At 43.6% G+C, this 12,109-nt stretch overlaps 1 protein-coding gene across 12 annotated transcripts in view; it reads left to right on the top strand.

Annotated features, from left to right (window-relative positions):
• Window positions 1-10,769, top strand: part of PSPH (phosphoserine phosphatase) — a 53,503-nt gene extending 42,734 nt beyond the window's left edge. For 9 of the 12 annotated variants that reach the window (XM_035718406.2, XM_035718404.2, XM_025425711.3 and 6 more), the window contains 5 exons: window positions 4,824-4,982; window positions 5,659-5,793; window positions 6,260-6,405; window positions 7,863-8,011; window positions 10,297-10,769. In XM_035718406.2, the coding sequence (XP_035574299.1) occupies window positions 4,843-4,982; window positions 5,659-5,793; window positions 6,260-6,405; window positions 7,863-8,011; window positions 10,297-10,404 (678 nt within the window). In that variant the 5' untranslated portion in view covers window positions 4,824-4,842 and the 3' untranslated portion in view covers window positions 10,405-10,769. Of the gene's footprint in view, window positions 1-3,244; window positions 3,281-4,823; window positions 4,983-5,658; window positions 5,794-6,259; window positions 6,406-7,862; window positions 8,012-10,296 lie in introns of all 12 variants that reach the window. The other 3 variants (XM_035718405.2, XM_049111037.1, XM_049111039.1) reach the window with 2 other exon arrangements.
• The last annotated feature ends 1,340 nt before the right edge of the window (window positions 10,770-12,109 follow it).

Below are 12,109 nucleotides of genomic sequence, written 5' to 3'. Positions count from 1 at the left end.
TCTCAATACATAGTGTCAGAATTGAGTTGAATGATAGGGGACACCAGGTGGTGTCTAAGAATTGCTCAGATGTGTGGGAATTCCCCATGTTGGAATTGGGGTACAGAACCTTTTATAATGGAGTTGTTGATGAAGCACCACTTGCTTGGATCATTGAAGCAGGGTGATGCATACATGGAATTCATGTATTTGTTCACTCTATTTTTCTATGTATTTGAAATTCTCTGCAATAAAAACCTAAAAAAAATAGTTATCGCATGTACTTCACAATGATATCATTTCATTTATTCAACCTTCAGAAATTAATTGACATCTACTCAAAAGAAGCTCAAAATAAGTGTTTTGGGGAATTTTGGATCTTAGTATGAAGAGCTTGCAATCCAGGAGTGGAGGTGACACGCACATAAATAAGTTTAAGATAATTAGGAATGTTATGAATTTCATATATTGAAAACAGGTCTACATGAAGTACTGTGGAAGTTCTGGGGAGAAATTTTTTTCAGCCCCAGGGAATCAGGGAAGACTTGGTAGTGAAGACGGCATTTGAGCTTTATTCATTCACTTACTCAACAAATCTTATTAAGCTATGTGCCTGCTACTGTTCTTAGTCCTAAGGATCCAGCAGTGAACAAAGCTTATAAAATGAGGACAGACGGACAATACTTGGTAAACATAATGAGTATCATTTATCGTATGTTAGAAGATGATAGATGGGGATCCCTGGGTGGCGCAGCGGTCCTGGAGACCTGGGATCGAATCCCACGTCGGGCTCCCAGTGCATGGAGCCTGCTTCTCCGTCTGCCTGTGTCTCTGCCTCTCTCTCTCTCTGTGATTATCATAAATAAATAAAAATTAAAAAAAAAAAAAGAAGATGACAGATGTTACAGAAAAAAGAAAAAGACATAGGGATATTAGTAAGGTTGGGTTAAGGATAAGGAGAGAGAGGTTGCAGTGATAAATAGGGTGGTCAGGGCTGGCTCATGGAAGAAGGTGATACTTGGGCCAACCCCTTTTTTAAAAAATTCATTGTTTTTTTAAATTGAAGTATAGTTGACACCTAGTATTATTTGGGCAAACTCCTGATAAAGGATTTGGCCAAGTGGGTATCTAAGTGAAGAGCATTCCCACGAGGGGCACAGCTGGAGCGAAGGCCCTGAGTGGGGAGTTGGCTCAGTGCATTTCCAGAGCAGCAGGAAGACCAGTGTGGCTGGAGCAGAGTGAGCAGGGGGACACAAGTAGGAAATGAGATCAGAGAGGTAATGGGGAGGGCGTGGTGGTGGTGGTGGTGGTACCAGGGGAGGGACAGACCTTAGAGGTAGTTGTAAAAGCTTTGGCGTTTACTCTTAATAAAATGAGGAGCTGTTGAAGGATTTTGAACTAGAAGTGTGACGTGATTTGTTTAGTAGCTTACAATGATTACTTTGTCGGTTATGTTGAGAACAGAAACGGGGGGGGGGGCTTTTAGGAGGCTGTTGGTACAGTCTTGGCAAGAAACTTTGGCAACTCAGGCTAGAGGGATAGACATGGATGGGGTGAGAAGTGGAGAAGTGGTCAGATTGTGCTTGGACTTTAAAGGTAGAAGCAACACAGTTTCCTGGATGATTGTTTTGGGACTGTCGAGGGAGAGAAAGAAGGCGCAAGATGGCAGTTTGGGGGCAAGAAGATCAGGAGTACAGTTTTAGGCATGTGTAGTTTGGGATGTTTATCAGATACCCAAGTGAGGTCAGGTCGGTGGTTGGAGTTGAGAGTTTGGGAGACAGGACTGGGCTCCAGGTCTGTGTTGGGGGTCACTATCATAGAGGTGACATGTAAAGCCCCGAGCCTGTATGGCTCCATTGAGGGAGTGGGTATGGTCAGAGGAGACCAGGGGTGGACCGTGGGTCACTGCAACATTCAGAGAAGCAATCAGCAAAGGAGCTCAGTCGCTAAGAGGGGATGATGTGTGAACCTGGGAAATCGGTCCTCTGAGGTGAGGGATTGGCTTTAACAGGAGCATGACAGGGGTGGAAAGAGATTATAGATAATTAGTAGAATATGTATTTAGTATTCATGTATTTTTTAAAAGATTTATTTATTTGAGAGAGCGGGGAGGGGGTAGGGCAGAGAGATACTGTGCTGAGAGCAGAGCCGATGTGAGACTGGATCCTAGGACCCCCAGATCATGACCTGAGCTGCTTAACTGTCTGTGCCACTCTTGTATTCTTGTATTTTTAATAGTTTTCTGCTTAATAGAAACTTCATTCACATTGAGGCTGATGTTAGAGTTTAATACTCTGTTACCTTACTGGATGCATTAATTTGCCTCCTTTTCCCCTGTTTCTGTGGGTCTCCAGTGAAACTCCTGTTTCCCATTTGAAGCACTCTTTTGTAAGGGTTCCAAACAAGGGTCAGCAATTTTTCTGTCAAGGGCCAGATGGTGAATATTTTAGGCTGTGGGGGCCTCCGTCTCTGTTGCTGCTCCTTCCCATTGTTGTGTGAAGGCAGCTCTGGATGCATAAACCGGTGAGCGTGGCTGTGTTCTGCTGAAACTCTACTTATGGACACTGGATTTTGAAATTTATAGGTTTTGTGTGTCACAGAGTTTTATTCTATTGATTTTTTTCACAGTTATTTAAAATATAGAGGTGCCTAGGTGGCTCAGTTGGTGATCTCACCTCAGGTCTTGATCTCACCTCAGGTCTTCATCTCAGGGTTGTGAGTTCAAGCCCCGTGTTGGGCTCTGTGCTGGGTATGGTGCCTACTTGAAAAAAAGAAAATAAAGGGGTGCCTGGGTGGCTCAGATGATTAAGCATCTGCCTTGGCTTAGGTCATGATCTTTAGGTCCTAGGATCAAGCTCTGAGTTGGGCTCCTAGCTCAGTGGAGAGTCTGCTTCTCCCTTTCCCTCTGCCTCTCCCTCTGTTTGTGCTCTCTCTCAAAGGAATAAATAAGGGAGACCCAGTGGTGCAGCGGTTTAGTGCCGCCTGCAGCCCGGGGTGTGATCCTGGGGACCGGGGATCGAGTCCCGCATCAGGCTTCCTGCATGGAGCCTGTTTCTCCCTCTGCCTGTGTTTCTGCCTCTCTTTCTCTGAATAAATAAATAAATCTTAAAAAAAGAAATAAATAAAAAATCTTTAATAAATAAATAAAATAAATGAAATGTGAAAATTAGTCTTACTTCACAGGCTGTACAAAAACAGGTTGTAGTTGATTTGCCTACTGGCTATAGTTTGCCAGCCCTGCTGTAAAATGTTTTTTTCTCCTCAGGTCAACTTTGGCTTGGATCATTCTGCCAGACGCAAGGTTAGAAATCAGTTAGGAAGCAGGTTGGCCAGCTCCTTTGAGTCTGTTTTTAGCCGTTATCTGTTCTGTTCTTTTTTCTTTCTTTTCTTTTCTTTCTTTCTTTTCTTTTCTTTCTCCCTTCCCTTCCCTGGACTCGATCCAGGGACTCTGGGACCACGCCCCAAGTCAAAGCCAAAGGTGGCTCAACCGCTGAGCCACCCAGGCGTCTCAACCAGCATCTGTTCTAAATATAGGTTATTTGCATCATCTGTGTGGCCTCGTACATGACATATTTGATGAGAGGTGTAGGCAATTTTTAGGATCCCATTTACCCCTAATATTCTAGTCCAGTGATTTGCTTAAAAAACACAAAACTCTTGGGGGCACCTGGGTGGCTCCCTCAGTGAAGTGTCTGCCTTCGGCTCAGGGCATGATTCTCAGGTCCCGGGATGGAGCCCCACGTCGAGGTACCTGCTCCACAGGAAGCCTGCTTCTCCCTTTCTCTCTGCCCCTCTCCTAGCTTATGCTCTCTCTCTCAAATAAATAAATAAAATAAAAATATAAGATTCTGAAAATTCCTTTTTTTTTTTTTTAAGCTTCTTCAGCACTGTGGTCTCCAGTCCCTTCCTGTGAGCCTGACCTCCTCTTCTGTTTCCTTCCCAGGCCCCTGAGCTGACCCTTTCCATTTCTGCAGGCTCTGCCCTTAGCCCTCTTCTTTCCCTGCTCTCTCCACTGTGCTGACTTTCGTCAGGCCATACCCTCAATTATGGCCTCTGTATTGGTGACTAATCCATGTGCGGTTCAGATGCGGTTCAAGCTCTGACCTCTTCCACGGCAAAAAGCCTTTCAAGGTTTCCTGTTACCTGGATGGTATGATCCAAACTCCTCAGCCTGGCCCAGAGCCCCCCTTCGTGCACCGCCTGGCAGCTGGACTCCGTGGGGCAGCTTCCAGGATCTCATCCATCCTTCTGCTCCTTGCCTCTGCCACACCCTCCTCTCTGCATCATGGCCCTATCTTCTTGCCTCCACCTCCCTGCTCTCTCCTCCCTGCACACGCCCAACTGATACACTGCTGTTTGAGAACCCACTCAGGCCACTTAACCTTTCAAGGTTCTTTTTTTTTTTCTTTTTTATTTTTTACCCCTTCAAGGTTCAGTTCGAATGACTGTCCTTGGGAAGCCCTGTTTCAGGGCAAGGTTAAGCATTTTCTCTCTGTGCCCATAGTATCTTAGGCACATTTCCACTTCAGCACTTGCCTTATTGCTATTATTATTAGGTCAAAAATAGTTGAATATTGGTTGAACATCAGATACATTTATAAGCTAGTACCTTCATTAGAGTGATTCCTGGGAGAAGAGTTTGGCCCACCTCATCTTTGTCTCCTCAGAGCCTGACATTTAGAAGATGCTTACTTTTTGTTAAAAAATGAATAAATCCTTGAGTCCATGTTTATGTGGGATATGCTTGACTTTGATATGAATCAAAGTATATTGGCATTAGTAGGCAAAATTGGATCTTCTTGTGATGATGGGTCTTTAAATATATTTATCTTTTCTTGTTGTAGGAGGAAGATTCTTTCAAGGATGGTCTCCCATTCAGAATTGAGGAAGCTTTTCTGTTCAGCTGACGCAGTGTGCTTTGATGTTGATAGCACAGTCATCAGAGAAGAAGGAATTGATGAGCTAGCCAGATTCTGTGGAGTTGAGGATGCTGTGTCAGAAATGTAGGAACAGTATTCAGTCACTTTATGAAATGAGAAATAATTGCAAAACAGTGACATTTGGATGACAGGCAGGACCATAATTCCCCTATTTTTAGTCCCTGACTGCCGATCATGGGCAGTAAGCTTCTTTTATCACTTTGAGCCGAGTTGGGTAGTGTACATCATCCTGTCATCCATTTATGCAAATTCTCATGGCAAAAAAAAAAAAATAGTTGCCTCTGACAAATAAATATGGATGACATGCTCTTAGTTTGGTCAGAGAAACGATGACCATAACCAACCAAAGAAGAATGACGGGGTAGGGGATCGTTAAGCACCCAGTGCTTTGTGACATGGCTAGTTTTGGTTCAGTCTCTCAGTTTCTGCCTGGGTGAGACTCCTCCCTCCTGCCTGCCCTCCCCATTGCTGCCTACAATCACCAGGTCATGGACCATTTCATGTTCAGCTGCATTTGATACAAGACATGGCCACATAATACTAATATGATTCTCAAGCAAACTTGCAGGAAGTTTATTCCCAGGCCTCAGTCCCATGGCATTGTAGCATGTCTGCTGTATGGTGGGGCTCTGGGTAGCACCTTCCTTGTGGGCAAATGTGGGGGGAGCTGGGGAGGTAAGGCCTGTGAACCAAAGGGTCATCTGACATGGCTAGCCTGATTGTTGGGTCTTCCTCCTAGGACCCGGCGAGCCATGGGTGGAGCAGTGCCTTTCAAGGCTGCCCTCACAGAGCGCTTAGCTCTGATCCAGCCCTCCAGGGAACAGGTGCAAAGGCTCATAGCAGAGCACCCCCCACACCTGACCCCTGGCATAAGGTAAGAGGAGCCCGGGTCTGGGTGCTGGCTGTCTGTCAGCACCTGTGTTTTGGGGCACATCCTCTGAAGAGTATCTCACCATTGCTCTAACAGCCCCTTCTGCCTGCTTCTTTGAGCTCTTCCCTGTGGTCCTGTCAGACTGGTTGGCCCCGCCCAAGTCATCTGCCCTTCTCCCTTCCCCCCTACTCCCTACGGAGAGCCCAAGCTTCCTCTTCATTTTGTGTTTCTAGGTTCATGGGCAGAATAGAGTTGTGGGATGGTTTCCTAAGCAATCCAACCCCACCTATTAATTTCTAAGTGCATTTTGAAAAACACACATACAACATAATTAACCAGGCAATAATACCTTGTCCAATGTATTTGGGCAAATGCTTCCAGGGGAAAAAATGTATTTTACTTTTCACATTTCATGTTTTTTCTTTTATATTAATCAGTGTTTTGGTGTTTTATATTTCTTTTTTTGCAGGGAGCTAGTAAGTCACCTGCAAGAGCGAAATGTTCAGGTTTTCCTAATATCTGGTGGCTTTAGGAGCATTGTAGAGCACGTTGCTTCAAAGCTCAATATCCCATCAACCAATGTATTTGCCAATAGGCTGAAGTTTTACTTTAATGGTAAGACTTTAATGGTATCATTTTCCCTTTCTGGTCAGTTTTAGTGTTCAATAAATAATGTAATGTGTGTTGGAATGCAACTGAAGCACGGCAGCCTCAGAGTTAAATATTGAGATGAAGGATTCTCTCTTTTTAAATTTAATTTAATTTATGTTACTTTATTTAAATTCAGTTAATTAATATATAGTATATTGTTAGTTTCAGGGGTAGAGTTCAGTGATTCATCAGTTGCCCAAACACCCAGTGCTTATAACATCAAGTGCCCTCCTTAATGCCCATCACCCAGTTACACCTCCCCATCTCCCCTCTCTCTCTAGTTTGTTTCCTAGAGTTGAGAATTTCTTATGGTTTGTCTATGATTTTGTCTTGTTTTATTTTTTCCACCCTTCCCCTATGATCCTCTGCTTTGTTTCTTAAATTCCACATATGACTGAGATCATATGAAGTTGTCTTTCTGTGATTGACTTATTTTGCTTAGCGTAATACCCTCTAGTTTTTGTTTTGTTTTGTTTTTTGTTCGAGATGAAGGATTCTCTTGACCGATGTCTTTTGCTCCTTGGTATGCTTTGCTCTGTAAAATAGACTTAGGCCATCATCTCTCCTGGTTTTAGTGTCCATATAATCCCTCTCTGTATATAAATGTCTGCATTTGATTCCTGGGTACCCAGGTGACTCATTTTTGTTACATGTCATATTTCAGGTTTTTGAGAGTTCTATGTATTTCAACCAGTTTAGGCTCAGGAAGGAGAGGTTGTTAGCAGCAAGTCGCTGCCTTTGAAGCGCCCCTGGCCCCTCTCTGGATCGTTGCAGAGCTGCAGCTGTTTTACTACCATCTCAGGAGGTCTCTAGTTATGGCAAGGGGTGGCTGACATCCTTAAAACTAAATATTAATTTAAAACATTTTAAATGTGTTGACAGAACATTTTTGAAGGGTCTACACGTAGGTAGAGCTCATAAAAAAATGTAGAGAGTGAGTGTGGTAATTGCTGTAAGAAAGAAAATTGATCACATGTAAGTTGGAATCTCCTCCTAGATGAAATAATATAGTAACTTTTTAAAAACCTTTAGTGTGTTATTGTTTCATGGTGTTCTGGCCCAGCAGCAGGCTTGAGAACTACGACTGTGACAGCTTAGAGGACAAAACTGATCGGCCTCATGGTGTTTAAGCCCTAAAGGAGCAAACGCAGAGAGAGGTGCCTGCCTTTATAAAGCCATGCTTGTTATGCGGAGGAATAGGTGTGGGAGTCCAGGCTGTGTCACTTTACTGAGGCCATTTTTAGCCTTCTTGGTGACATTTAAGGGAGGGTATCATCTGTGCACAAAGCTGGCCCTACTGATATAATTCTGCGATCACTGACCTTGTTTTTGTTTTGTTTTGTTTTGTTTGTTTTTTGTGATTGCGATGAGTTTTATTTATTTATTTTTTTCACTGACACTGTTTTTACTGCTCTTTTAAGGTGAATATGCAGGTTTTGATGAGATGCAGCCAACAGCTGAATCTGGTGGGAAAGGAAAAGTTATTAAGCTTTTAAAGGAAAAATTTCAATTTAAGAAAATAGTCATGATTGGAGATGGAGCCACAGACATGGAAGCCTGCCCTCCTGCTGTATGTATCAAGTGTGCTAGTTTTTTTCTGGTTGTATTTTTGTTTTAGATGGCTGAGTAAGAAATCCATAAGATTGGTGAGAGGAAAATAAGAACATACTAGGTATCATGGTAACAAACCAAAACAAATGAAACAACTCAATATCGATATGTCAACTGACTTCTTGCAAATCTAAGGAAGAAAACCTTTTAGCGACCCTGTTCTCGCAACATGGCTGCTACCTCTTGGCCCAAGTGTTGGCTCCAGGTTTGGCTTCATCTCCCCCAATAATTCCAGATAATAATACAGCCCTTAATACTGTAACCAAAATGTTAATGTCTCATTATATTTGATACACTATTTCTTCATACATTACCCTCTCCTTTGTACTGATTAGGGAACTGAGGCTCATAGAGGTTTAATAATGTACCTGTGTTAAACTATTTTATTCTGGGATGCCTGGTGGCTCAGTGGTTGAGCTCCTGTCTTTGGCTCAAGGCGTGATCCTGGGGTCCTGGGATCAAGTCCCATGTCGGGCTCCCTGCAGGGAGCCTGCTTCTCCCTCTGCCTGTGTCTCTGCCCCTGTCTGAGTCTCTCATGAATAAATAAGTAAAATCTTTAAAAAAATAAATAAAGCATTTTATTCTTCTGAATAAATGCCGTTTTCTGAAACTAGCAGGAAACACATACTGGATAGCTCGTGTCCTGAATATCCTGTGTGTCCTTTTCATGTAGGACTTTGCCCTTATCGTGTCATTCTAAATGAAGAAAACTTGAACCAAATATAGTGGTGAACTTTTTATTACCTACTTTCCTGAAATCTAAAAATAGTTTTCTCTGAATGATTAACCTAAAGGGGTTAAAGAATTTTGGATCCTTTTAGCTGACTTGAGTCAATTCAAGATGAGACATCTTTAGAGGATTCACAGCCACCACGGGGTTGACTAAGTCATAGATGCTGGGCTGGTTTAGGGAGGAGTGTGTAGAAGTAAAGGGTACAGAGTTCTGTCAGGGAGCTCCTAATCCTGACATCGAGAAATGACAAAATCAGACATTCCAGAGGACCCTGCCAGTCATCAGAGGGTGACGTGGCCCGACTGAACCAAGAGCGAGGGTGCACATGCTGTGTGAAGTCCTCAGAGGTGGAGGGTTGGCCGCCATCACCTGAAGCCCTGGCCGGACCGAGGAAGTGTCCAGAGGCAGGGAGGCAGCAGAGAACAGTGTCCTAGGCACAGACCTGGGCGGTCAGCTGGCAGGAGCCGCATATACAGGCTTTCTCTTCAGCAGCTGTGGAAGACTTGACGCATCAGGCACTGTGGTGTTGCCGTCAGGTCCTGGGAAGCCTTGGGAGGCTTCTGGACAGAGAAGGAATGAGTCAGTGTGTCAGGACAGCCAAGCTGGGGCTGGCATGCAGAAAGGGCTGCCACATGGCAGGAAGCTCAGTGAGGGGGCTAAATTTAACTGGAAGGTAAGAATCTCATTACTTTTGCCCAGCCCCCCCCCCCCCCGCCCCGCCTTGTGTAGTTTGAAAAAAAAGTGAAGATGCAAGTAAAAGATTTTTGAATTTCCAAATTACGTCTGTTGTACCTATATCCTGGCAGAAAAAGAGAAAAAAAACATTTTAAAAGATCACTGACAACAGGAAGGTATCACTTGGTAGAAATTAAGGAAACAAAAAAAAAAAAAAAAAAATTAAGGAAACAAGGTCATTAGTTGAAACCTTAAATAATCTTGATGATGGAAAGTAGGGGGCAGCCAGCAGACCCTGGGCTGTTGTCTTGTCTCCTTCAGCCCAGGACAATCCACGCCCTGGGAGGGAGGACTGTTGGGTTCACACAGGGTGCCTGTCAGGAAGTGCCTGCTCTGGTCCTGGTTGAGGCCCCAGGGGCCCTCAGCTGTACCCCAGGCTTCTCTTCCACCTGCCCTCTTCAAGATTGCCTGGCTTGGCTGTAGCTGCCTCCAGTGTAGAACTCAGATGGTTGCCACCTGATGTGATTTTATCTTTCTAAACAGTTGTATTGGTTTTAAGAGGGCTTAACTTCTCCATGAAGCTTGCAGTGTCCCCTGGCCTGGATGGGGTGCAGTGCACGGACTCATTCATTCTTGGGACACTGGAGCCAGGGAGGCTCCCAGGGCGCTGGGGAGGCTTCCCCTCCAGGCTGGGCTCCACTTAACACAGTTTCTTTTTTCAAACAACTCTTACTGTCCCAGGCTGCTGCTGTTTCCTCCCCCTCTCCTTCCTCCTCCTTGTCCTCCTCCTCTTCTTCTTTTTAAAAGTCTTTCCTTTTTTTTTTTCACTTTCTTAGGATGTTTTCATTGGATTTGGAGGAAATGTGATCAGACAACAAGTAAAAGACAACGCAGAATGGTACATCACTGATTTTGTAGAGCTTTTGGGAGAACTGGAAGAGTAATACCAATTTTTATATGGTTCATTTTTTCAGGTTAATTTTTAAAAGTCACAGAGTTTGATACTGTTTGCTTACAATTGCCTATTACAACTTAATGTATAGATTTGGTATTGATTATCTGTACTTCCAAGTAAACTATGGAAAATCACTTTAACTGCAGTCCCAGTATTATTATGACCATTAATTACCTGGACAGTTTTATAATCAGAATTCTTTATGTATTTTCCTAGTGATATTTTATTTGAGACTTTTTAAAGGAGGATAGTAAATTAAACACCTTTCCTATTGGAAATATGGGTTAGGCAGCTTTAAGTGAATATTGGTTTTCCTTTGATAGGTAAATAAAAGTTTATCCATTTATCAGCACAGATTGGTGGCATTGTCAATTCTGGCTATCATGCGTTTCAAGTACGTTCAATGTTTGAATAGAAACAACCTCCAGAAAAGGGAACCCTCTTACACTGTTGGTGGGAATGTGAACTGGTGCAGCCACTCTGGAAAACTGTGTGGAGGTTCCTCAAAGAGTTAAAAATAGACCTGCCCTACGCCCCAGCAATTGCACTGCTGGGGATTTACCCCAAAGATACAGATGCAGTGAAACGCCGGGACACCTGCACCCCGATGTTCATAGCAGCAATGGCCACAATAGCCAAACTGTGGAAGCAGCCTCGGTGTCCATCGAAAGATGAATGGATAAAGAAGATGTGGTTCATGTATACAATGGGATATTACTCAGCCATTAGAAACGACAAATACCCAGCATTTGCTTCGACGTGGATGGAACTGGAGGGTATTATGCTGAGTGAAGTAAGTCAATCGGAGAAGGACAAACACTATATTGTCTCATTCATTTGGGGAATATAAATAATAGTGAAACGGAATAGAAAGGAAGGGAGAAATGTGTGGGAAATATCAGAAAGGGAGACAGAGGAATCCCTGGGTGGCACAGCGGTTTGGCACCTGTCTTTGGCCCAGGGTGCGATCCTGGAGACCCAGGATCGAATCCCACGTCGGGCTCCTGGTGCATGGAGCCTGCTTCTCCTTCTGCCTATGTCTCTGCCTCTCTCTCTCTGTGTGACTATCATAAATAATAAATAAAAATTTTTAAAAACTTATAAAAAAAAAAAAGGGAGACAGAACATAAAGACTCCTAACTCTGGGAAACAAACTAGGGGTGGTGGAAGGGGAGGAGGGCAGGGGGTGGGTGTGACTGGGTGACGGGCACTGAAGGGGGCACTTGAAGGGATGAGCACTGGGTGTTATTCTCTATGTTGGCAAATTGATCACCAATAAAAAATAAATTTATTATTAAAAAAATAAAAAAAGAAACAACCTCCAGGCAAGGAACCACCACTCGTGCTTGTCACCACTCGGCCTACCAACCCTTGCCCTGGGCCAGAGGGGTGGATGTGCTTTAGTAGCTCTTGGAGCTACTAAATTTGTAGCTCCAATTTGTCATGTTGGTAATGTTAAAAAAAAAAAAAAAGGCTTTAAAAAATGGAGCCTTAAATAAAAGTAGTGACATTATAAAAAGGGTATTTGATAATCACATGAAATAAAAGAACTAAAAACACATTTTACTCATCCCAAATAAGTTTTGCCTTAAATGAATTAAGAAATACCTCCTCATTGGGATGCCCCAGTAGCTCAGGGGTTGAGCGTCTGCCTGTGACTCGGGGTGGGATCCCAGAATCCAGGATCGAGTCCC

Source organism: Canis lupus, chromosome 6, assembly GCF_003254725.2.
Source record: "Canis lupus dingo isolate Sandy chromosome 6, ASM325472v2, whole genome shotgun sequence".
In the NCBI taxonomy this organism is placed as follows: domain Eukaryota; kingdom Metazoa; phylum Chordata; class Mammalia; order Carnivora; family Canidae; genus Canis; species Canis lupus.
This window is presented reverse-complemented; position numbering and strand designations above follow the sequence as displayed.